The 24,560-nt window shown below is 37.8% G+C and overlaps 2 protein-coding genes across 2 annotated transcripts; both read right to left on the bottom strand.

The window, feature by feature from the left end:
* Positions 1 to 836: 836 nt before the first annotated feature.
* On the bottom strand, positions 837 to 6,846 carry LOC763013 (2',5'-phosphodiesterase 12). The gene is made up of 7 exons (XM_030974608.1): positions 5,798 to 6,846; positions 5,504 to 5,643; positions 4,689 to 4,851; positions 4,333 to 4,465; positions 3,495 to 3,650; positions 2,810 to 2,933; positions 837 to 1,712 (listed from the first exon to the last, which is right to left on the bottom strand). The coding sequence occupies exons 1-7, from the start codon at positions 6,676 to 6,678 to the stop codon at positions 1,444 to 1,446; spliced, it is 1,866 nt and encodes a 621-aa protein (XP_030830468.1). The 5' UTR covers positions 6,679 to 6,846; the 3' UTR covers positions 837 to 1,443.
* A 1,483-nt stretch (positions 6,847 to 8,329) lies between these two features.
* On the bottom strand, positions 8,330 to 24,560 carry LOC579186 (adhesion G-protein coupled receptor G2). Its single transcript, XM_030974607.1, has 17 exons — positions 24,269 to 24,560; positions 22,256 to 22,303; positions 21,131 to 21,325; positions 20,122 to 20,304; positions 19,540 to 19,731; positions 18,783 to 18,998; positions 17,337 to 17,498; positions 16,962 to 17,041; positions 15,988 to 16,137; positions 13,438 to 13,626; positions 12,892 to 13,082; positions 12,225 to 12,435; positions 11,591 to 11,752; positions 11,041 to 11,165; positions 10,272 to 10,540; positions 9,407 to 9,473; positions 8,330 to 8,994 (listed from the first exon to the last, which is right to left on the bottom strand). The coding sequence occupies exons 1-17, from the start codon at positions 24,321 to 24,323 to the stop codon at positions 8,457 to 8,459; spliced, it is 3,033 nt and encodes a 1,010-aa protein (XP_030830467.1). The 5' UTR covers positions 24,324 to 24,560; the 3' UTR covers positions 8,330 to 8,456.

Genomic DNA, 24,560 nt, shown 5'->3' with positions numbered 1-24,560 from the left:
ACCCTTCAACTTTGCTATATAATATCTTGTTGACTCTTAATATATTTCACTGTATGTGTTACCATGTATTAATTATGATTATGATTCTTGTATTAAATGTATCAAAACAAGTTCTTCTTCACACAGATGGATCAACAAAATGTAAGATTTGTGAATTGACTTTTACCTTTCGACTGGACTCTTTGGAAAATATGTATCATATACCAAACTCAATATCTGTATTAAACAGGATAAGTTAAATACAACTTTGTAACAATAAGGGGCTAACAACATCAATACTGCAGCATAATTTAGAGAGTGATTTGGGCATATAGGAAAATTTCCTATACATTGTAATGAATATTGATGAGAAACCATTTGACAAGTTTGACTCTGAATGACGACCAATATAAGATCTCCCAAATACATGTATAATTTGTAAACTTTATACAAACAAAAGATCAATGATTTCTAATCTAAAAATGAGATGATTTCAAAAATAAATATATTTGATTATAAAACCCTATCCTGAGTATGATGCCATCTCTATTTCCTAACTTCTGCGATTGAAAACAGATTGTTGTTGTTGTTGAAAAATTATACATTATTCTAGGGACTCTGAATACAAAATATGCAGTTAAACGCAACTAACAAATTAACGCAAGTCTGAAATACACTATCATAATTGATTGTAAATCAAATAGCGTTAAAATTTGAGCTGTATTTAAATGCAAGATTATGCAAGAGGCCCGGAGAGGCATAGAATATGAAGAGAACAAGAGAGAGAGAAAGAAAGAGAGAGAGAGAGAGAGAGAGAGAGAGAGAGAGGAAGAGAGAGAGAAAGAGAGAGAGAGAGAGAGAGAAAGAAAGAGAGAGAGAGAGAGAGACAGAGACAGAGAGAATCTTCTATACTAAATCAATGTACCATCAAGATTAAAACGGCCATGTTAACTTAAATCAAAATGAGTAACTGTTATGACAGAAACTTATTAAAGACAGCCAGATAGGCAGAAGAATGCTTTCAAATATACATGTACTAGCTTCCTAAAAAAATCTAATCAAGCTTTTCCAAATCTGTACAGATATCAAGGTTAGTAACAAGCAAGTTTAATCTGATGATTCCAACATCTAATCAATGTTTTATAGGTACTTTCAAAATTAATCAAGAGATTACTAACCAGCTAATCTGAAAGACTTGCTTTTCAATGTGTAATGCATGCAGTTCATTTAAACAACCCTGCTAGTTCCAATAAATGATCATCAAAAGTCAGTTACTTATTAAAAACATAGTTAGATTATTTCATTATTATAGGGATATAGCTCTTCCTATATTCTATAAAATACAATGCTAGCAGTATCTTATCAATAACAATCTACATGTATTTGTAAATTAACACAGAATTAATAACAACAATGCCCTTCTGGCTCTTAAGAGGTGAGAAGTAAAGCCTGGCATGATAGCTACTAAGTATTCTTCCATCTGACATCACAGCCTATTGCTAGATGATCGGAGGGAAAGACTTCATTGGGTAGAGCCACATGAGCGATGACATCATCATGATCAGGCATGGGGATTTCCCTGAGGACCTCTAGGTGATTGCTATCAATCAGAACGTAATCCAGAGAAGCCACAAACCCTGCTACAAAGTTGGTGTACTCTTGACTGGTGCAGGCATTGGTGAAGTCAAGAGAGTGACTTAGGGTCATTCCACCGCAGAACTCTTCTTTCCCTCCTGTGTCAAACATTAAAGAAGAAAGAGAAAAAAATGCCAATGATGTACTCATAAAAGTATATTAATAAATAGGGAATGGAATAGCAGAAAAGGCACAATCATAAGTGACAGATACCTCAAAATGCACAGAAAGCAACAACAGAGAAACAGAGACAGAGGACTAGAAATTCAAAGATATAGGGCACGGAAGAAAGTCAAATCACAAAATATATTGATGGAAGAGAAAATAGCCTAAATCAATGTAATAACAAGGATATAAACAAAGGCTGAAAAGATGAAAACACATATTGTGCAGGAAAAGCAAAGAAAAAATTAAAATTCAAGGCAGAAACCTTTTTTTTGTAATAAATAAATAATAAAAATAATAAACAAATAAAAAAAGGAAAATCATGAAACAGCTACAATGTTTGTAACCATTGGCCAATCATTTCCTATCAAATCTCTAGTGGTGAAATCTAGATCCTAAATTAGGAGGCCCAAGCCGAACCAAGTTAACAGCAGGTTGAGTCCAGCTGGCTCCACTACAAAAACGTCTTGTTGAAAGAGAGACACTGAAGCTAAGCTGATGTTTCAAGTCAAGTTAGCAATCCTAGTATCTGTTTGGGTTGTGTCATGTCTTGAGTCTAATCTCTCATAACTTTAATTAGAGTAGATCCAAGTCAGCTCAACAGAACTTACTCACGTCTGACTAGAAAGCCACACTGTCCTACTTGAAGCTACATGCTCCCTCTATATAGAAACCAATGCCTATGCGGTGCCCGTTGGTCCCCCATGATTCTCTTTTTCTTCTGTTAATTGAGAGCTGAGTTGATGAGATAACCACCTGTCAGTGACCAGGCTGGGTGGTTTAATCCCACCTGGCTAAACTAGTACGGACAGGCTTTAAGTCCATGTCAGTACAACACTGACATATATTTGAACAAGATATGCCTATTACACACTGTATACAGTCATATCATCTGTTGAGAGCCAGAAGGGCGTTGACTGTGTGTTAAACTAAACTAAACAAGTTAAAACCTTTCTTCCTCTCAGCAGATGATACGATTGTTAACCAAACCAACTAAAAGTAATATCAAATCATTGGAAAGGGTACTTACCACAATACCATTGCACATTATTCTCTGGTATGTGTTTCTTGGAGAGGAGCTCAAACACACCAGGGCAAGTAGGCGCACTGTTCAGATCCCCACAAAGTATCATTGCCAATTTGATATCTGGATTCTGTCAATATAAAGGGTGAGAAATAACAAATAGAGCTGTAAACAATCCAGTTAGAGGTTGAAATCCAACCTCTTGGTTGCAATAAATACGGGACCTAGTCTTGAACCTTCAACTTTCTGATCAAGATAATGAACAGTTTTTCAACAATTTTTTTTTCTTCTAGTTGCTGACATCCTTGAACATTAACAATACACCTCTATACAAGTACTTCATATGGAAGTTATGGAAACAATATTTATCCCTCCTTCATCACTTTTGGACATATAGGTTAGCTTCCTCGTTAATACAACAGTCATAGCTCAGAAAAATTCAGTGTTTTCCAATTAACTATCTCTTATGATGTTAATGTTAGCTGTCAACGGCAAAACATATAAAGCTTATCATTTTTTACAAATTGTAAACAATCAGCATCTCTCTCCTTTCATTTTCATTGCTTTCCTGATAATGTTTGTAATCTTTAGAAAGCCATACTTGGTGAAATCCTCTCTACATTTGTGCTCAACTATTTAGAAGCGATCGTAAACCCTGTTCAATCACTAGTACTTAGATGAACCTGCCTACCTTCTCCAGGTGTTGCTGTTGAATCTTCTGTAGATGTCTCAAGATGGTGATGGTCTGTATTAACCGTATATGACCTGCTCGAGGATGGAAATACAGATGTGTATTGGCCACACATATCCTTCGTCTTGGATCATGACAGTCTTCCAAGACAGCAACCTTGAGAATCAAGACAGAAATTATTAGATGGATAAGCAAGATGAATCAACAAACCCATAATGAATACAAATCCATAATAATTAAATATAACAATTCCGGTTAAATAAGTATAATAATCAGTATGAATAGCAGGGGCAAGTTTGACACTTATTTACTCTGATTGTACATGACAATATGTTTTAGTTTGTATTTTTGTTTTGTTATTCTATTCTTTTGATCTTGTTTCTTTTTTTCCTGTATGTGTGTGTTTAGGGGTAGGCTTTCATATAAGGAATCCCTCCTTTCTGCCTATCCCAAATGCTCTCATAAATTGCCATTGTTATTTGTTATCACTATGTTGTTTTTTATCATTCCATTCTGTATTTGTATGTTTTAAATGTTTGTATGAAGAGTGTTGAATAAACATTGAATTAAATTGAATACATCTATAAATCCCTCTCTTGAACACATTGTATTGTTTAGTAATAGTGACATAGTGTAAACCTATACGTATGTGTCCTACAAATTCAGTTGAACCCCCATGGGATTAAATCATGTTTATCAAATGGAAATCTGAGACCTTGGTGTAATGTCTTTTGTTAAACTTGACTTTAGACCAAGCTCCAACCCAGCAGTGCGTTTGATTTTGAGTGAAATACATGCATTAGGTTTTGGATACCATGAAAATGAGATGAGTACTTACCTGTAGTACACTGCTTCTTGTGAGGACTTGGTTGAGCATAGCCGGTGATTTTGAGACAGCTTCTACAAGATCACTGTTTGAGGATTCTTTCTGGAAGGCTTCAGCTAAGGAGATGTCGTACTGCTCATGCAACCTGGTCAGAAATGGTACAGTGCAACATGGGTTAAGTATTGACTGGAGACATTTAAAAAACTAAATGTCATATTTAATATATGAACAGAATTTACATAAAATATAATTTTGAAATTAGTTACTGGTACTCTGTTTGTCACCTTATTTGTTGATTTTGTACTACCTGTATATAATGTAATTTTAATTTGAACTGTTGAGTGTATAATTTATACAGGGCCACTAACCTAAATCTATCTTCTCTGTAGAAGAGCGCCTCTCCTTCTGGTGTTTGTCTTGTCTTACAGATGAGCAGACCTTTATAACCCTGGTCAGTGAGGGCGGGCTTCAAGCTGTACTCATATAACTTCTTCCCGCACTCCTGAAGACACAGGATATCTGCATTGTAACCTGAAACAGGAGAGATAAAGACATAGTTTGCTACATGAAAAATGCTTTACTATTATCATTTATTTATCTATTACCATCGATAATATAGAACCTTACAGCAGCAATTCTGTTTTGGAATGTTAAGCAAAAGAAACAGTTAATGAATCATAACTCCTCCACAGCACATATACATTTCATAGCCAACCGTGTCCTTAGTTCATTATTTTATCTGGTCTAGATGGTGTCTACTTTAAAGAGCTGATCGGACATTACCACTAATGATAAGGTGAAAATGTTCATTTTAATAGTACAATAGCTGTAGCGTGAACCTTTCATTAAATAAATGTCATTATCATTGTTAGGTGCGTTGGCTAAGTGGCAGAGCAGTGGTCTCTTAAAATCGAGAGGTCCCAGGTTTGAAACTAAGTCATTGTGCTAGTGCCTTTTGGTAAGACATTAATCCTCATTATCAGTCCCTTGGAGAAAACTTACAGCAGGCGGTCACCCGATTGTTTATACAAATGCTTTTCTAGTAATCAGGTAAAACATAACGAACCAACCAAGCAATTAGTATTATCTTGAGTTCTAACCAGCACTAAAGTTAAAGTTCCTTTTGTTATGCAAGGGTTTTGGTTGACTATTAAGCTATTGTCAATGTAACCTAATCTCTTACCTGATATTTCCTTGAGCAGAAGCTGTTCTCTGTAGTCGATATCAAGAGCTACAGGTGAGCAGTATGGGTAGAGGTAGTCTCGAGAGAAGTCAGAGTCAGCGTACATGTCAGCAAGGATGTTGTAAGAAAAGATACGTAAACTGTAAGTGAGGCAATGGGAAGAAATGAAAAAATGTGGTAATTTACATTTCATTATATTGAAATACTCTTTGGCAGCATCTTCAACTTAAATTTGAAAAAGTGCAATAGGTAAAGACAAAAACATGTTTTGCTAAGAAGTGTATGAATCATTACCAATCTGGTGTAGTCCTATTCTTGGTGAATTCATGGCGTTTCTGAAATGGGTACACTTCTGGTCCGCACTTGACTGCTCTCATGGTGACACATTCCTTTCCTTCTCCAAATTTCTCTCCGTTCTTAGGAGTGCACAGAAGTTTCAACTTTGACCCAACATCAGTTAATGTTGGAGTGTACGTCTTTCTTTGTCCCACCTCTAACCATTCAAGATCATGTTCAGTTTTTGTTGCATCATTGGAGCTTTCTTTATTCACATCCTTTTCGCTCATGTCTTTGTTAACTTGTCGAAACCACTGGTAAGTATTCCATTCTTCTTTGACAAACTCTGTTGTGATGCGTGGAAACACAGGGCAACCAACCAATACAAACGATGGTAGACACAGACGTAGAACGGAGGGAAAATTCCTGCATACTTCATACTGCATTTCACCAACTGACAGCACTGCTCCATCTCTCCATGCCTTTTCATTCAGAACATTGACATCAATGAACGTGTTATCATTAGACATGAGAAATACATTCAACTCATCATTCGGCTTCTCATTTGGATTCAAAGGAGCAACAGAATCATCCAGTTTCATTTTCTTCCTTTTCTTCAATTCCTTATCCATATGTTTCTTTAAGGTACACTGGATACGGGCAAGAGCTTTTTCTAAAGCTTCATTTTGTGGACGATTCAAACTGCTCTGTTTGTTTCTGTATGAAAAGGATATGTTCATATTCTCCTCCCCTTCGACGCATCTCACGTAGGCCCTCCCCATCTTGTCCAGTAGAGATCCCGGGAGAGATCTTCTCGCTAGCTTCAGTGGCAGTGTTCCTTGTCTTCCTCTGGGGACAATCACAGCCAATGCATTCTGTATATATCTGAGTAACTTCATTAAGATGTGTCCATTCGTCTAAAGTTCGCTGAGGTTAATTTGGTTATTGCAACTACAAAAGAAATACCGAAATAGCGGAACCGGTACCAAACACACCATCAATATGCATGTCGACTGTCTTGCGCAATCGAAGCTGTGTGTAAAATCAAGCCGACCGAAATCGCATTTCATCCTTATTTATGGTGTCTTTGAAAAATCATAAGCTGGAAGAAAAATATGATAATGTCCTTTTTTTTCTTCGAAAGAACATTTAATTCGAAAGACGATCGAGAATCGCTTTGTTTTCTAGGATCTTCATGCTTGGCACATTTTCGCTTCTCCCTCCCTCCCCCAGTATCCCCCTTCTCCTCTCTACTCTCTCAAAACGGCTCTCTGTCCTTCCTCGCCTCGACTACACCCCCTTCTCTCTCTCTCAGTCTATCTCTCTCTCTCTCTCTCTCCCTCCCTCCTTTTCTACTTTTTTGCTCTTTCAGTTTTTCTCTATTCTGTCTCACTCTCTCCTCATGTTACTCTTTCTTATTACATTCATCCTCATTTCACTTGTCTTTCTCTGTCAGTCTGTCACTATGTGAGATAATCACCTACAATGTACGCTTAGTAAGGATGTGCAGGGTAAAGACAGTCAAAATGTAGTTTGCTTCAAACTTTACTTTTAAAATGTCATTTTGTATACATTTAAGCAAGAGAAAGATAATGCCTTCCTACAATATTCGTACAAAACTCACATTTTCAAGATTTTGTCTTCGAAATAACATATAAGCATATTTACAGTGTGTATATATATATATATATATATATATATATATATATATATATATATATATATATATATATAATAGAGTTATTGTTGTTTATGTACGTGGCAGCAAATAATATTTATGATCATTTTATAGTACTGTTATACTTATCCATCTATTTCATAATTTTTGTTTTGCACAGTATGGTAAGCTTATTATGAAAAATATTCTAGCATGCACGCCCTGTAGTTTAATACTATATACAATCTTCGAACAGAAATGAATGTACTGCTACATGTATGTAAGAAGACATACTTATTACACGAAAAATAGATGAAGTATACAGGTTATCAGCATTACTATTTAAAACTAAACAACTTTACATTTTTGTCGACAACAAATATACAAAATGTATGTATTGGTATAATGTAATCACTTTTCTCACATAAACATGGGCTTAAGGGCCCTATTTTATCGGGGATTGACTTTGCTCGCATAATCAACTTTCCATTTCTAAATATCGCGAGTGAGAGGGATTTGTTTAACTCTTATTTTGATGACAAAACATGTAATACAGAATAAGATATGAAAACACCATTTCAATATCATCGGAAATAGAAGGGGAACTGCAGGTTCCTTGCCTCCCACATCAAAGCATATTTACATACAAAGTCATTCATATCAACTAAAATGTTGATATTGAGCACAGTATAGCCTGGTATAGATAACTAAAAAGAGCATTGTTTTCTAATCATATTGAAAAGTTAACGATTTGAAAAGTTTGATAATGGTTGTGAAAATTTGATTTATTTTATTTTATTTATTTATTTCTGTTTTATTTTCTTTTTCTTTTGCACTTTTACAAATATATAACAAACAACATTGCAAATTTTACACAATCATGACAAAAGACTGGTTGTAACTAATCGAAAACATCAAACAGGAGGGTTGACAAGGTAAGCAAAGTTTGATAGCATGACTACCCTCAATCTGACGAATAATTCGAAAGCAATTAAGGCTATAAGGCTTGTAGGGATTTATTTACGGAGTTGTGACAGTGTCACACGAATCACCCTGTGATGCTTGACCTTTTTTCAGTGCCAGTGGTTTTAATTGGTTTTGTTTGCCCTTTCCACTGGAATCTTTGGCGTTTTTATTTTGATCACTTGTAGATGTCCTGGGAATATTAACTGGACAATACAGATAACGGCTGTAGCAGTTGACGAGCTGCATCCTCACTTGCGGAAGCCTTAAGCAGTAAATGATAAAGATGAAAAACCCTTGGAAAGCGTTCATGATAACAAAGACGGTTTGCGAAAAGGCAATGATCCCTTCATGTCTAATATTAACCAGGAAACCGAAAACCCAGGTTATGCCGAGCAAGAGCATGAGGATGAAAGCATTCCGTAATCGCCGAACTCGCTCGCGATGTCGAGACGATGTGTTGTCCTGTACCTTACCAGTTGTGGTCGAACTGATACGTTTCATGACGAGGATGAAGATGACGATGTTGAAGAGGAGAATGAGACCAACAGGGATGAGCAAACCGGTTATGTTAGGCCATCGTTGTATCAAACACCTGGGAGTGATTGAACGAAATCAAATTACTCTTTTAAATACAGTGGATCAAGTTATTCTTTTAAATACCACGGGTGATCAGTTGCAGATCTCTCTCCGTATATCGCACGACATGTTTGTACCTGTGTTTTCCTCTTTGTCTGTATTAAGTCCAATTAACATAATGGGTTAGATTCAAACCTCCTTTGTGAATTCGGGCCAATGTATATAAGTATGTTCTGAATGTTCATAATGTTAATTAGTGTGGAATAAAAAAAAAAAACTTGATAGATGTGGAAAATGAGAGTCCAAGACAGGCAGACACATGGACAAAGAGCGAGAGAACAAAATTGAATGGGAAAATGAGGAGAGAGAGAGAGAGAGAGTTAGAGGGAGTCGATTTTTGTGTGTTGTTTTGTTACAACTATACTTACATATCTCCGCGAGCATAATTCTCTCTGAAGATACATCCGATGACAAACACTATGACCGCAGGAAGACCTGACATAATGATATTAACAAAAAAAATGACATTATAGTTTACGTTATTATTTTTTTAAAAGTTGCGATTATGATTGCATGGGGCACTCGAAAAGTACCAGCAAGTGCATTTCTGCTGATTATGAAGGATGGGGACATGTGTTTTCATATGTTGTTTATATAGGCCTCCTAGAGTATAGCTAAAAGCTGATTAGGTGACATTTTAAACCCGGATTTTAAACTTTCCAGAAAGGCTTTTCAGATGATAAATTGTAAATTTAATTCTTCCAGAGAGGCTTTTTTCTCAAAAGTTGTAATTGTAATGTTTCAATAAATCCTGACTCAAAAGAAACCACTGTGCAAAGTAAGAGACTTATTGAAGAACGTGGCAGGATAATGTGGCTTCCCTGGTAGAAAAACATCATTCTCGTCTGGGTTTACGCTCGTCTGGACTACTTCTTCTCCAAGTTCCACGTACACGACTACGGATGTATGGTGATTGTGCCTTCTCTTCAGTTGCTCTACGCTCTGGAACTCCCTCCCTCCTATATATTCTTCGCGACACCGACAAGCTAGAAGCTTTAATCAAGGCCGCAAAACCCAACTTTTCGGGTAAAATAATGTGTAGTCCATGACTAATGGAGGAGCGGGCGGACTTGAATTTTGTAACAGATAAATGGCGCCATACAAGTGCTGTAGATCACCATCATCATCATTTAAACATGCTTTGCAATGAAAAAAGTAGCCACTAGTAATTATTAGTATACGGTTTGGTATCCGATCCGCGGGACAGGGATCAATGCTAGGAAAGATACTTACCCCATCCAAAGATAGCTGCCTTTCGGATAAACCGTGGAATGTAGGAATTGATGATGCGGACAAAGAGGAGATAGACATTAACCCCCTCAATGCCCATCCATGCTAGTGATGAGAGAGCGAAGAAGTGGAGGAGAGCTGCAAGGATACCACAAGGGATGCGGGGAAGACCAGGACCAATACCAATCACCAACATGAAGATGGTATAGAGACCAAGGAGAGAGGAGATGAGACAGAGAAGAATCTGGTTTGGTTGCTTGGTACGGAGTTTCCTAGATAGGAAGGTTGACGAAGGAGAGGATAAGCAATAATGATCATAATATTCCATTTTTGTAATGTGCATGAATTGATCCCAAATGTTTTGGAAATAATACAAGTGATTTGAGAGGTTAAGTACATGTATGAAAACAAAAGAGAGAACAATAGAATAAAATGAGAAGCACCAGAAGAAGAAGAGTTAGTAGATGAGGAAATAGCAGGGAGGGTGAGAAGAAGCAGAAGAAGAAGAAGAAGAAGAAGAAGAAGAAGAAGAAGAAGAAGAAGAAGAAGAAGAAGAAGAAGAAGAAGAAGAAGAAAACGAAGAAGAAGAAGAAGAAGAAGAAGAAGAAGAAGAAGAAGTAAAAGAAGAAGAAAAAAAAAAAGAAGAAGAAGAAGAAGAAGAAGAAGAAGAAGAAAACGAAGAAGAAGAAGAAGAAGAAGAAGAAGAAGAAGAAGAAGAAGAAGAAAAAGAAATCAAAGAAGACGAAGAAGAAGATGGTATATGATTACTTACGAGGATGATGCGTAGGCGATGATGGTGAGTATGAGTCCACATGTAGACAGGCCGCAACCAACATAGGTCAATATTTGAGCGAAATATTGGAATTCTAGAGGAAGGAAATCTTCGTTATATACGTCCTGGAGAAAACAACAAAGTGTTATAAAGTGAGCAAACAGCATATGAACAGAGATTTTTAACATGCAAAACCATATTTAGGTTTGTTCTCTCTGTTTCGACCGCACTCTCTCTCTAAAAAAATACATCATTCTCTCTCTTTATGTTTCTCCTCTTCTCTTTATTTCTCCACCTCTCAACTCTCTCAGTTTTGTGTCCTATCATAACTGCTATCATTTCAAGCGACATCTCATGGTATCGCTTAAGTAAAACTTTTTTTTTTAAATAAGATTTCTCATTTGTAATCCCTTTTTCCCAACATGAACAATGTATTTAAAAAAAGAGAAATAACATATCCCATTCACACTCTGCAACCCTTCCCATTTCGATACAGATTTTGTTGTCGTTATATTTTCATAATTTTAAATAAGATCACATCACAAATTACCAAGAGGACAGCGAAGTTAGCCAGCCTTCGACACCTACAAACAGGTCTCCTCTTAGAAGTGCCGGGCACTCGTCTACAACCTCTTGAAGACCAGTCTCCTCGTCTCTGGTTTCCATTGAAGTCCCAGTAAACACATTCTAAATTCTTTATCATATCGGCTTCCTGTATCAGATAGTAAAATAAGAATGATTTCAGTATTTATCAGATACTGTACATTTACACAATGCCCCGAATTGGCAATAAAATTATGTGCATCATATCCACACCTGGTGAGTATCCTGATCTCGTAGCTATGTTGAGAGTAGATTTGAAAGTTTTTGATGTTTCTCTAATATTATATTTTATAATAATTTAAATGTAAACAAATATATTGATTGAAAAGGTCAATGAAAGTTAAACTACTTTGAGGGAATGAAAGTTGCCACTGCCTACGTCATGTTTTGGGGAAAGAAGAGAGAAAAATGTTCAAATTCATTCAACGATTTTAGTCATGTTGTATTTAATTGCATGCCATAGCTATCAGGGTAAGTAGTTTGTAACCTGAAGAAGCAACCCTGCTTAAATAGAACAGTAAATAACTAAATAAATAGAAAACGAGCAAGAAAAGTAGAAATAAAAACTTTTTTTATAATACCATGGCAACATCAAACGTTGAAGTGACGGACTTGTCGTTGTCATCGATTTCATCATCCATACCGTGAACGGTGGCGGCGATGATCGGCGTCAAAGGTCTACGATTGAACGATATTTCTCTTGAGTTCAAAGCCTTGAGCGAGAATGAAAAGAAGAGGGATGTCTTTTGGTAAGCCACGAAGGACACCCTGTAAGTATCATTGCCGGTAAATCTGTATCATAAAAAATAACAACACAACATTTTATATCTATAGTAACACAGTGTTATTTTTCGTAAATAAACTTAAATGCAATTTACACCTTCTTGAACAATCTTAAAACTAATAGCAGTAGACATATTTTTATACAAGAGACAATGAACTAAGAATAAGAACCCTAGGCATTAAACAGATGCGTTTAATCTACATTCCTGATAATACCATCTCTTCATCATTTTATTGCTTAATGAAAATCACAAATACAACGGCCCGAATTCACAAAGGAGGTTGGTCGACAATCCTAGGTTTTCGTGCGTCAGACGTGTTTCGACGCGCTTTTTACAAACCAGGTTTGTAAAAAAACGCGTAAAAACGCGTAATATGACGTACATAAACCTAGGTTTGTCGACAAACCTCCTTTGTGAATTCGGGCCAATAGGTTTGGCTTTTCAACTTGAACCGATGTCCCACCTTGCTTTCGAGTCGAAGTGAACGAGACTTGGCAGCATGACTGAAGCTTGGAACTTCTCGTTGTCATTGAAGTCCTCGTTGACGGAGCCATAGGTTATTTGATTGTAGAGACCGTCTTCATCTTGGTCATCACCGCGATAGAGGGCGAAGGCCGACCCGTCTGTGCTTTCAGATATCGTGGTCACACTAACCTTCAATGACATCAATACGAATATTTAAAGGAAATACAATTAATATTAATGCACTCGGTTATTTTAAAATGGAGAATGAAGAGATACCTAAAGAGAGGTTATGAACATTGAGGGAGGAAGTGAAAAGGGAGAGAGAGAGAGAGAGAGAGAGAGGGGTGGAGGGGAAGGAGGGGCTGAAGAGAGAGAAAGAAATGAGAAAAAAGAGATGAGCATGATGGAGAAAAAAACAAGAGATGTCAACTGACAGGAAAAATAGAGACTAACATCATGAAGAAGGGAGTGAGGTGGACATAAAATATAATTATCTTATAGTAAGAAAAGTTGAATTTGATGTCAGAAAGGTAGATTATCTTACCCGAACGGCTATGTTTTGATGAGCAACGCTAAAGCTTCCATTTTCCGATGATATGTCTACTATATTAAGTTGCTTAGCAATGATGTCCAAAGCCCGATTTGTAGCATTGTTGTCTTGCTGAGCAATTTGTAATTCAATCTCTTCTACATTCATCAGGTTACTGATGACCTCGAGCATGGAATTTGTCACCTGAATATCAAGAAACATACATTTAATTAAAATCAACAACATTCAAGACATTGATTAACAGTCTGCCTCTCAGAAATCTCAATTTTTCGAACGTAAACATGAATGGAAAATATTTTCCTTTTTTCTGCTCCATTTTTAAAATTTTAAATCCAGCTATCCGTCATTTTAAAATTGGTTAATTTCTTTTTATTAACAAAAGGACACCAACAAAGTCTGATCATGTCAATAAATAAGTCGCTGTAATGCATTATTACTTATTAATACAGGAAAATGATCATTCTCGTTTAGATGCAGGCGCGTACGCAGGATTTTTTCAAGGAGGGGGGGGGGGGGGGGGGGGGGTAAGAGGACACTTTTTTTTTTGGGGGGGGGGGGGTCTCGAAATTTGAAAATTTGACATTTTGCTCCGTTGGGGGGGAGGGAGGTTAAGGTCAGCTTTTTTAGGTCAGCCATAGGATTTTTTTTTTTTTTTTTTTTTAATAAATTAAAAAAAAAAAAAAATCCAAAGGGGGGGGGGGTTAGGGGGTTATGGGGGGATTACACACAGAAAAATACCAAAGGGGGTGTTTAACCCCCCCCCTCCCCTGTGTACGCGCCTGTTTAGATGTATAATAATGATATTGAATAGGTGATTTTTGTGTGTGTGTGTGTGTGTGTGTGTTTCGGAGGAAACCCCCCCCCCCCCCCCTTCAATTTTTTTTTGTGCTAATGGGTGACCAAAACGACATTCAAGCGGCAATTTTAAGATTCCGACGGCAATCGAAGTGCATTCCAGCTAGATTCTTTTAGTACCAACAATATCGAAAAAGATTCCGGCGGCAATCGAGATGCATTCATGTATATCCTGGTCGGGACATTTCAACTGCATTCGAACGGCATTTGAGCGGCAATCAAAAGATTCCGACGGCACTCAAAGTGCATTGCATTCGAGGTGCATTCGGGACGTTCCAACTGCATTCGAGCCATATTCGAGCGGCAATCTAACGATTCCGACGGCATTCGAAGTGCATTCGAGTTGCATTCGGGACGTTCCAACTGCATTCGAGCCATATTCGAGCGGCAATCTAACGATTCCGACGGCATTCGAAGTGCATTCGAGTTGCATTCGGGACGTTCCAAGTGCATTCCAGCCGCATTCGAGCGGCAATTTACAGATTCCGACGGCATTCGAAGTGCATTCCAGTTGGATTCTTTTAGGGTCGAAATAGATTCCGACGGCAATCGAGATGCAGTATTGCAACCTGGTTGGGACACCAGGCGCGTACACAGGGGGGGGGGGGGGGGGGGGGGGGGTTAAACACCCCCTTTGGTATTTTTTGTGTGTAATCCCCCCATAACCCCCTAACCCCCCCCCCCTTTGGTATTTTTCTGTGTGTTAAACCCCCCCCCCCCGTAAACCCCCCTTAAAACCCCCCCTTTGGATTTTTTTGTTTTTAATTGTGGTACATCTAAACAGGCGCGTACACAGGGGAGGGGGGGGGTTAAACACCCCCTTTGGTATTTTTCTGTGTGTAATCCCCCCATAACCCCCTAACCCCCCCCCCTTTGGTATTTTTCTGTGTGTTAAACCCCCCCCCCCCCCGTAAACCCCCCTTAAAACCCCCCCTTTGGATTTTTTTGTTTTTTAATTGTGGTAATAAAATAATCCAAATGGAATGCACTTCGAATACCGTCGGAATCTTTGATTGCCGCTCGAATGGAATGCACCTCGAATGCATCTCGAATGCCGCCAGAATATATTTCTATATTTTCGGTACTAATAAAATAATCCAAATGGAATGCACTTCGAATACCGTCGGAATCTTTGATTGCCGCTCGAATGGAATGCACCTCGAATGCATCTCAAATGCCGCCGGAATCTATTTCGATATTTTCGGTACTAAAAGAATCCAACTGGAATGCACTTCGAATGCCATTGGAATCTTTATATTGCCGCTCGAATGTGTCTCGAATTCAGTTGGAACCAGGTGCGTACGCAGGGGGGGGGGGGGGGGGTCGGGGGTCGAACCCCCCCTCCCTCAATTTTGTTTTGGTTTGTGTTTTGGAGGAACCCCCCCCCCCTCTTTTTTTTTTTTTTGTAAATTAAAAAAAAAATTGAGCTAATGGGTGACCATAAAAAGATGACCTTACCACCCCCATGTGCTCTTACCCCCCTCCCCCCGCTTTTTAGCGGCTGGCTGAGTCGTTGCGAAATTTTTCATCAAATCCTGGACCCCCCCCCCCCCTACCCCCCGCTTATTCAGCGATTGGCTGAGGCATGGTTTTCAAATGTTAACCCCCCCCCCCCCCCTTCGAAAAAAAAGAAGCCAAAACACAAACCAACCGTGTCAACAAATCATTCGATCAAGTAATTCATTTTACCATTGGAGTAGAGGAGTTCAGATTGGCGACTTTCTCGAGGAATGTCACGACATTGTGTACGTCCTCTGCTAGTATCCTCTCATCAGGTGTGTTTGTTATCGAGATTAGGAATGGAAGCTGGCGAGCAATGGAAGTAGCTGTCACAGGTTCCTTGTGAGGGGAGATAACAAATTAATAATGTTTATTGAACATAATCCATTTAGCATGAACATGTATAAGTTTATGCACTATTCTTCGATTTGTATTACTTGTATCCATTGTTTTGAGTGATCTTATCATGATACTTGAGCTTAAAACGAAAATGAGCCAAATCGCGGGAGAAATTTAGAATTTAAATTGAAGGTTTGAATGAATGTACTGAAAAGAGAGAGAGAGAGAAACAACTTAATGCCTGAGAAAGACCAGAATGAGAGAAGGTTGACATTAGATTAAACAATATACGAAGAGCATAGTTATATCATTAGTCAAAACATTTTGTTTCGTTAAACATAATGGTAAACATGTTAATATACTATGAGGGAAACCTTCATGAGGAAGAAGGTGCTTTGATATTAGCTCCGGCGACAATTATTGATCTAGAATTTAATTCGTCGTAATTATAAGTTTAGGGTTAGGGTTAGCTTTAGTGTTGGGTCCAGGCTTGAAGGTAAGGATTCTGTTAGTGCAGGAAATCACCGAGGAGCAATTGTCGAAGGGACAAGTGTCGTACAACGGAGATAGGAAGATAGAACATGAAATGGACTAAATTAATTAACCTTACACTTGGTCAAGCTAAACTTGCAGTATTCGGACTTCTTAGTTTTGAGATACACATTTATCGTATAATGATAATAATAATAACATACCAAACTTATATAGCGCATATAGCAAATACGTCCATATGCATGCCATGATAAAGAACAATTATAACCCCCCCCCCCCTCCCACCGAAAAAAATAATAATAACAAATCAAACTATCCAAAAAAGGACAAACCTTTAAAAGATTATCGATTCGTCTGTTAACCGTTCTGGTTGCCGGGGTCGTCGTTATATCGACATCTCGTGATCGTGTCTCTGTTTAAAAAAGACAATGTAAACATAAAGACAATGTAAACATAAAATCTACTCCAGCTGCCCCGATCCCATTTCCGCGATAATAATTATATAGGCTAATTCAAGATAGTCATACGGGGTTAAGAGTTTTGATTGAATGTACATTATAACACTCCCTAAAGTGAACTAATATATTTTGTTTTAATGTGAGTCTGCTACGAGATTAATCGGTTATGAAAACTCAGACAATTTTTTTTTTTTAATTCTGCTTTGCCTGACAAAACTTCAGTTCTTATCTTATAATCATTGAACTTACTGGAGCAAAAATCAAGTTCGGGGGTCCAAATACCGTTGACACATTTTGAAATCCTGGCTTCACCATTGCACTCCAGAACGATGAGATCTTTGTGCCTGAACTCCAGCGGGCCATCGGGGTGAAGTGTGGTGTAGCTCCTGCCACTAGGCTGCGGACATCTTACTGTTTCAAGAAAAGAAAAGAAAAATGTACAGTGGCTTTTAAAGGGTTATTTCGTGTATTTTGCATTTGTATTCCGATCGAAAAGCCCCTTCACTATTTAGTTCGAGGAGGATGCATTTCGTGAAAACTGGGTCCTTGATCTTACTCAAGAAGAGGGCGATATGTTGTATATGGAATGTATCGCTCCATACGCTGAAAGAAATTAGAGTGAGCGTTTGATAATAAGTGAATATAAATGAGTTATTATATTTGCAAAATGCTTTCCCCACTTGTTTAATTTTCTCGTTACAAAATTAAATTTTCTACCTCGAGTCTTTAACCTGGGATTCATAAATCGGGATTCATATTGCTCCGGTTGTCTCATTTTCGATCGCTGGACGTATATAGCAGACGGCAATCGGCGGATTAGACGACACTTGGTAGTGAATTTGTATGTGAGATTGCTTTGCTAAATATAAAATACAAGAACATTTTCCATATCTTTAAACTATCATTGATATCTTTTAATTAAACAGTTATTAAAATAAACCTACCAAACTACATAATACAATGAAATACTTGACTTAAAGTAGAGAAGTTTGATGTGGTGCACAATTGGACCCCTCTGTAAATAATCGAATAGTCCATGGCGATCATGAATATTCATGTTTTTGCCTACCTCGGCAAAATGCTTGCCTACACTAAATGGACAAATTACGGTGGGGGGGGGGGGGCTGGCTGAAATGGACATAATGAACCGATCAGAACTGATCTATGATAATTCATGCTTGTTATCCTTCGTGTGCTTGATCTATAACCTTACAATCGCGTGGCAAATTGCGTCCAAAGTTCGACTTGTTTCACATGTGTTATAGGCAATAGCGAGCTAGCGACTTACGGTGGGTGTACTTTCAAAAGTCAATGGGACATGAGGGTTCCAATGAAAGAGCTAGTGTCAACGTACGTCGGGGTGGATGTGAATTTTTAACGATTTTTTTTGGGTAAAAGTCAGTAGGCTAACATGTTAGGCTGCTGGTCTCTGACGATAGGGGGCGTTGTCCAATGAGACTATTCGGAGCCATACTGTAATGCAATAAGGGAGGCATAATTTTGAGTGGAATTAATACAATAATTTAAGGGGCAATTATTGTTGTGTACATACGATACGCCAATTTGGGTTTCATGATGGCATGGTCCGGTTGTTCCCCACCCCCCCCCCCCCCCCAATCCACCAACGAAGGTGGTGCTCATAGACAGTCATATCCTGTATTTGTTTATGATTCTTTTTCTTGTAGTGATACTTACATTCACAATCGGGTGTCTGAGTATCCCATCTACGTGATCTACATGTCGAGATAGGTTGACCAACTAGAGAGTAGTTAGGGCTAACACAGCTAAAGGTCACTGACCTTCCTGGTTGGTAGGAGTACTGCTTGGGACTGTACAGCAGGACGCCCTCAGGTACGAGATGCGGGCGTTGGCAGTTCTCTCGTGGAAACTGAATTTCGTCGGAAGACAGAACTTCAGAAAGGAATCGAAAAGAAAGATGCGTTTCATTATGCTTGTCCCCGTATTCATGACTGACGATTGGGCCTTCTTCTTCTCCCTTGATCATTCCGCCAGCCCACTCATCCCCCCCCCCCCCCCACATACACACACATCTTTTTTTCCTCTCTTCCTTTCTCTCTCTCTCTCTCTCTCTCCATCTCCTTTTTTGTTTCTCCTCCACTTTATATTTTACCCCTCTCAATATTATTTCCTATCACTTCATTTTCTTAATTCTCCAATCTATAGTCTAAACATCCACTGTAGATTGTAGTGGCGGAGCCCTAGTATCGTGTCCAGAAAACAACGATAATCAGCCCCCACCCTCCCTTGGTATCAAATTTAAACGGTGAGGTATGACCAAAATATAATTTACAAGTCCCGGCCTTAAATATTCTCAACTTTTACCGAGGAGGACTCGGGGCACAAACAGCGTATGAATAAACTTATTGGGGAAATTTTGCACGTGCCCCCCCCCCCTCCTATTTGCTAATAGATCCCTGATGATCAAACTCACCATAGCATTCCCCTGGATCTGGAGACCACTTTCCATTGATGCAGGTAGATGATGCCTTACCAAGAAGCCCATGGTTGGGAATGTTACAAGAATAATTGACGACCGATCCATTGGTATACACCTTACTAACCGGAACCACTGTCACGCTGGATGATACATCAGGGGGGTCACATGACTGGGTGTCCAAAGCAGCTAGAACAAATGAAATAACAAGGCATGGAAGTCTTTTGGAAAAAGAAGGAGATTGAGCTTTCTAAAGCCAGTTTGTGTCACTGATAAATACGTTAAAGAGACGGAAAGCACTGACTGCAAAATAAATTTAGAAAAATAGTGCGAATATTTCGCCACATTCAAATGAGTGCGATGACGTATAACCAATTCGAGGTACTCCCTTAATTAAATAGTATTATCTAGATCTTTTTGAATTATTATTCTGATCTTTAATGCCTTTAGAAGTTTAAAAGCATAATTATGTCCGTGTAACTTGTGACATGAGACGTGATTGCGCATAATATGAAAAGCTGTCAGCACAAAGAGTTAACTGAGAGATAGAGGGGCGTCTCTCTCTAGAGTATGACTTACGTGTGCATTGGGGCACTTTTCGACTCCAGTAACCATCATTGCGGCAATAGGCAGACGATGATCCTAGCAAATCAAACCCGTCGTTACAACTGATTTGTATACTATCGAATATGTTGTATTCCGATCTCTGATTGGGTATATATCCATTCTGCGGAGCCTGAGGAAGGGGGCATTGAACATCACCTTCAAGGGGTAAATAGTAGTTTAGATAAAATGAAAGGAAATAGATAGATATCACCTAACGATCTCGGCAAGTAGGCCCCTGAGTACCATAACATCTTGAAAAGTTGACAAACCCATTTAATCTTAATAATAATAATAATGATAATAATATATAATAATAATAATAAAACGGTGCTTATACCGAAGTCTCTAAGCGCTAGTGAAACGATATACCATACGGTTAAGAGGGTTAATGAGGACAGTGGACAGTCATTTTTGCTCCTTTACGCGACTTAAATGGAATAAGATCACAAAGGGGGGGGGGGGAGGGTAAACGAAAGTATTATGATAGGAATAATCGCTATAGAAAATATTCGATGATTAAAATATTAAAATAAAATGCGAAAAGATTGATAGAAGAAAGTATAAGAAAGTTTAAATTTTCTTATCATATATGCAAAATACGCAGTTTATTTAACATTTATGCAAGCAGAAAATCGCAAACTCATGTTTCATGAAGTCTCTATTCTTTGTATTTTCAAAAGACTAATCCACAACCGATTAAAGATCGAAAGGAACTGTAAAACAAAAAAGCTATGCATTTTTGAAAACACTGTTATTGAAGAAAACGATACATGTTTTATTTGAACTATGTTAAGAAGCCACGATGTTATTCCAATCGATTGTGTATGATTGTTTGATTTGTTCAACAGCATATATTTATCAATAAATTCATTTTACAAAAAAAAAAAAAAAAAAGATAGAAGAAAGTATGGTGCAAGACAAATTTATAGCAAATGACGAAAAAGATAAATAGATCACTTCCGGTAACTTGGGATGGACTTACTCAGACAGACCACAGAAGGGGGACTCCAGATACCCCCTTCTAGACACCTGACCTCCTGTGAGCCATACCTCACCCCATCACATCGCACCCTTACTTGCTCCCCTGGTAAGATTCTTGTACACTCCGCCTCTATTTCACTCAATGAGCGATTAAACTCAATATTGATATCCTCCGTGTTGCATCCCGTCCCTGCCGCTGTAAAATAAACATGATTTATAAATCATCAAGATCTGTTTTGATTGATATCATGTTGTATCAATAATCATAAATCATAAATTGGGTCAATCCAGCTATCAAATGTTCATTTCGCTATTTTATCTGGAGTAATCGATAAGTAAATCTGTTTTGTGCTACGGATATCCAGATCATTCTTGGGTGGACCGGGAAAATGTTGATCCCTATACAGGAAGCCGATTCCGTTATTATTATACCCGGTGCGTATGTGGATGGATTACTTCACATGTTAAATCGCGTTAAAAGAAAGGTTTACAAATCCTTATAAGTGCATGATTAGAAAATTTAAAAATATATATACATTTCTCAAACATTTTAATGAAACTATGAGGTAAATAATCCATGAAGTTAATTAAAGAAAAGGATAAAAAAGAACTGTCATTGTTTTGAAATTGTAATAAAATATACACTCTGAAAAAGGGTGGCTAATTTTACTGAACACAGAAAACTATTAAATTGTACTCAACAAACAAAAATGTTCCCTTCTTACGAAAAAAATTGGTTAGAGGTTTACTCAACTGTAAAAAGTGCAAGCGTACCGAAAAATATCTTATTCGTTGTTTAAAGATACACACTCTTACATTCTTGTCTATCTTTATATTATATCCTCATTATTAACTGTGACTATTAGTGTGAGCACATTATGACTATCCTCTCGAAGTAATCTTAGTCATTGTGTTGTATCAGAGTCAATGTGCGCTAAATATTTCATGAAATTATTTCAAGGAGTAGAGATCTCCGGCATTGTTTGCTTGTTTCTTTTCTGGGGGAATATGTTTGTACAATCACCGGCTTTCTTAACAACAGTCCTGATCTGTTCTATTAGTCTCTCCATTGATGAAAGTCGACATTAATTTTTTTAACGAATAAATCGGAACAAAAATGGCTCACCTAAAAGTGGGCATGCGCTTCGGATAGGATCAGTTTGTTGTCCACTGGCTGTTGATAGAAGAAAAATGATAAGACCAACTGATCGATTTAATAGGCTTTCATTTTAAAAGTCTGTACTCTCTGGAACAGTACGATAAATCCGTATGAGTGCTTAATGCCCGGGGGGGGGGGGGGTACTCATATACTAGGGCATACGGGGGTGTGCCGCTCTAATAGGTCACTTTTTCCCCAAAAATCCCTAAACATGGGTCCCACTTTTTGACAAAAATACCATTAAAATGGGACCGTTTTTTCAAAATTTCCGAAATTTGTAAAATGTTCATGCAAACACCCGAAAAACACCCGAAAATAGTGAAAATGTGTCTTTTTTCGAGAAAAATGCCCCACAATGACCCCTAGTAATGAGTAGGGGCTTCGAGGCTTCAGCGGCATACCCCCGTCCAAACCAAATCTGAGTATCCCCCGGGGCTTAAGGCGTAGTTAGTATGGGTCCAACTATTAGAGGGCGCTGGTATCATGGAGGGGGAGGGGGCATCGGTCTTAAAATGAGGATGAAATAATAATTCGTCGCTGTTTTCACGAAGTGACGGTAGTGAAAAAAAATTGCCGCTTTCACTTTGTGTTACGATTTTTCTCACTACCGTCACTTCGTGAAAACAAGGACGAATTATAAGAGGGTGAGGGAGGGGGTCGCATCACCTCATTTTACATTTTCTTCTCCCATTCCCCCCCCCCTCTTGTATTTTTTTTCGCAATACAATAGGCTCTGAGGCACGTGACCTTTTGTCATGTACTAGCTACGCCACAAATATTTTTAAATATATATATATATATATTATTCAAAATAGCGCGCGCCCTATCAATATCACAAAGGGTAACCATTTTTGTTTTCCCCTTGTAAATACCGATGCTTAATTTGCTTTGTTTGTGTGTTTGCTTTTTTTTTTTTTGGAATGATTATTAATCATTATTGAACGCGATATGTTCTCGCGCTTCAATTAGGAAAAAGTATGGTTCTAATATAATGTCATCAAAGGAAAAGTAAAGCATCCGGTTTTTGCAGTCTAAATGGACATAAAGCTCCGTCAGTTAAAAAGGAATCATTGTTGTAACTTTTTAGGGCACCTGATATTTTGAATAATATATATATATATATTAAAAAACTATTTTAACCACAGTTGTTCGGGCACACAAAATCATTTACAAATAAATCTCTGGCCGTTTTCGCTTACTACGAGCATTGACCCTCAAATTCATTTGCATAAGATGCAAAGTGAATTCTTATTTACTTCAAATCGAATTGGCGCGAAGTAACAAGAAAAAAATTGGTTTGAAATTGGAGAAACAAAAGAGGATTATACAAGTAATGTATTCTCTCTAAAGATCATTCTTTTGAATCCATCTGAATTATATTTAGACCGTAAGGACATCTTATGATCCTTGGTAGAGTCTGGTAGCCCCCAATGGAAATCAGCTTTTGATGTTAGGGGGGTCCATCCCATAGGAGACAAAAATACATGAATGAACAAACCTTTACAGACAATGCGTATTACACTATCGTTATACGGTACATTTAATCGCAAAATATCCAGGACAAAAATGTACGCCACATCTGGTTAATATTACTTTCATCAATCCAGTATATTGGTAATGTTTTAAAGATAACAATAGCACGGAAATTAGAACAGCGGTAATATACCTTGGCTCGGTTTTCCTAAGCATAATACAGACACACAAAATAACACAAAATATAACGGAATGGGCAACTGATGAAGAGGATTTTCTTTCACAAAGCAGGTCTGTTTTTTTTTAATGAATTGATTGGAATGTGCAAGTATTTGTAATACTGCAGTGATTTATGCGTATCATAATTATCAAGGCTCAGTTGTTCAACTAAATTTATACAACCTAATTATTAACTTGAACCTAATATGTCAACTTTATCTATAAAACAATTCGAACGACCTTTTTGAAGAAAAAAATTGCTATTAAAATAGGATGAAAGAGACTTACCAAAGCATATCTGTAACAGGGTCCAGAGAGCCAAGATGTAAGCAATGTTTGCCATGTTCCTTCCTTGTTTAGAATAGTTCGATTTCGCTTAGAATGGTCCGCTGTTTGTAAATTTAGTAGATTTATAGTAACTACCAAAATCCAACTCGTTGTTTGTCACTTACTAAAACTGATAAGAGTGGAGATGGTACAGGATTCACACTTCCGTCTGTGTTGTTGTTTGCCGAACTTCGATATGAAAATAGATGACTGGCCTGGCCTACTGTGCAGGCACAAATGCCTTTTATTTCAG

Source organism: Strongylocentrotus purpuratus, unplaced genomic scaffold, assembly GCF_000002235.5.
Source record: "Strongylocentrotus purpuratus isolate Spur 01 unplaced genomic scaffold, Spur_5.0 spur5_scaffold_7, whole genome shotgun sequence".
Lineage (NCBI taxonomy): Eukaryota > Metazoa > Echinodermata > Echinoidea > Camarodonta > Strongylocentrotidae > Strongylocentrotus > Strongylocentrotus purpuratus.
This window is presented reverse-complemented; position numbering and strand designations above follow the sequence as displayed.